Here is a 1099-nt window from a genome sequence, read left to right as displayed (position 1 = left end):
TTTTCGTTTTCTGCACTGCGCGAATCTAATGATATATTAGGAGACAACAGAAAACAAATTATCACAGATATTCTGTACGACAATTTCATCACCAGCAAGCTAAGTTGAACAGAAAGCAAACTAACATAATCAGAGTTCATCATTACAAAGCGATTCTGCATGGCAAGCAAACTAGGTTCAGCACACAAGCAAACCAACGATACATAAGCAAACAACAGAAAGCAAATTTGATGATAATTCTAAAAGAACACTGGCATTGTTGGCTCCTGGCCGGGACCATCTTCTTCTTCACCAGTCAGGCTCTCCCCATCCCCAGCTGCTCCTGGCACGCTTCTTGGGGGGCTCCTCCTTCTCCAGCTTTGCACGGCGAAGGCCGTCCTGGGTGAGGGTGATGCGGTTCCATATCTCGTACGCTGCATAGGCGTCCTTTGCCGCGTACTCGATGTGCCTCCTGGACAGAGGCAGGATGGCCCAGCGCTGGTGCTCGTAGTCGGTGATCTTCTTCTTCATGTTGTTGTAGTAGTAGTCGATGAGCACGCCGGAGACGTCTCCGAGGGAGTCCAATGGCTTGGTTGCCTCGGGCAGCCTCCACTCCTTCTGGATGTCGACGAAGTTGGCGACCTCCAGTTTGACGCGCTCCAGCCTGGTTTTGTCGCCGTCGATGGAGAAGCCTGCAAAGGTGTACCTGGGGTCGGCGAGGAAGTTGTGGAAGACGGTGCACCTTTCACTGTCGCTCATTTAGAAGAGCAGCACCGGGTGATTCTTGCCGATGGAGAGCTGGCAGAGGGCGGGTTTCTGCGTCGCTTCAGGGTTGTTGTCGTACTCGAGATCAATGCCGATGATCTTGTGGCGCTGGAGGCTGAGGTGGCGCTCGTACTGCGCGAGGGTGATCGCCATCTGCTTCCTGTCGTTGGTGTGGATGACGTGCAACATGGTGTTGCTGTGCGCCTCCACGGCGTTGTCGCCCTTGTACTCGTCAGTGAACGTCATCGCCGGTGGCAGGGCTTGGTGCTTTTGGTGGGAGCGCAATGGATACTTGTGTTGTTTGTGGATGAGAAGGCCTTTGGCAGGGGTCTGAATTTAAGGGGAGGGCGCGGGG

At 53.7% G+C, this 1099-nt stretch overlaps 1 protein-coding gene across 1 annotated transcript; it reads right to left on the bottom strand.

The window, feature by feature from the left end:
• Positions 1-288: 288 nt before the first annotated feature.
• LOC147991350 (uncharacterized) lies at positions 289-738 on the bottom strand. The gene has a single exon (XM_087538635.1). It carries the CDS (start codon positions 736-738, stop codon positions 289-291), a length of 450 nt encoding a protein of 149 aa, XP_087394761.1.
• Between the last annotated feature and the right edge of the window lie 361 nt (positions 739-1099).

Source organism: Triticum urartu, chromosome 1A, assembly GCF_056163025.1.
Source record: "Triticum urartu cultivar PI428250 chromosome 1A, HENAU_Tu73, whole genome shotgun sequence".
NCBI lineage: Eukaryota > Viridiplantae > Streptophyta > Magnoliopsida > Poales > Poaceae > Triticum > Triticum urartu.
This window is presented reverse-complemented; position numbering and strand designations above follow the sequence as displayed.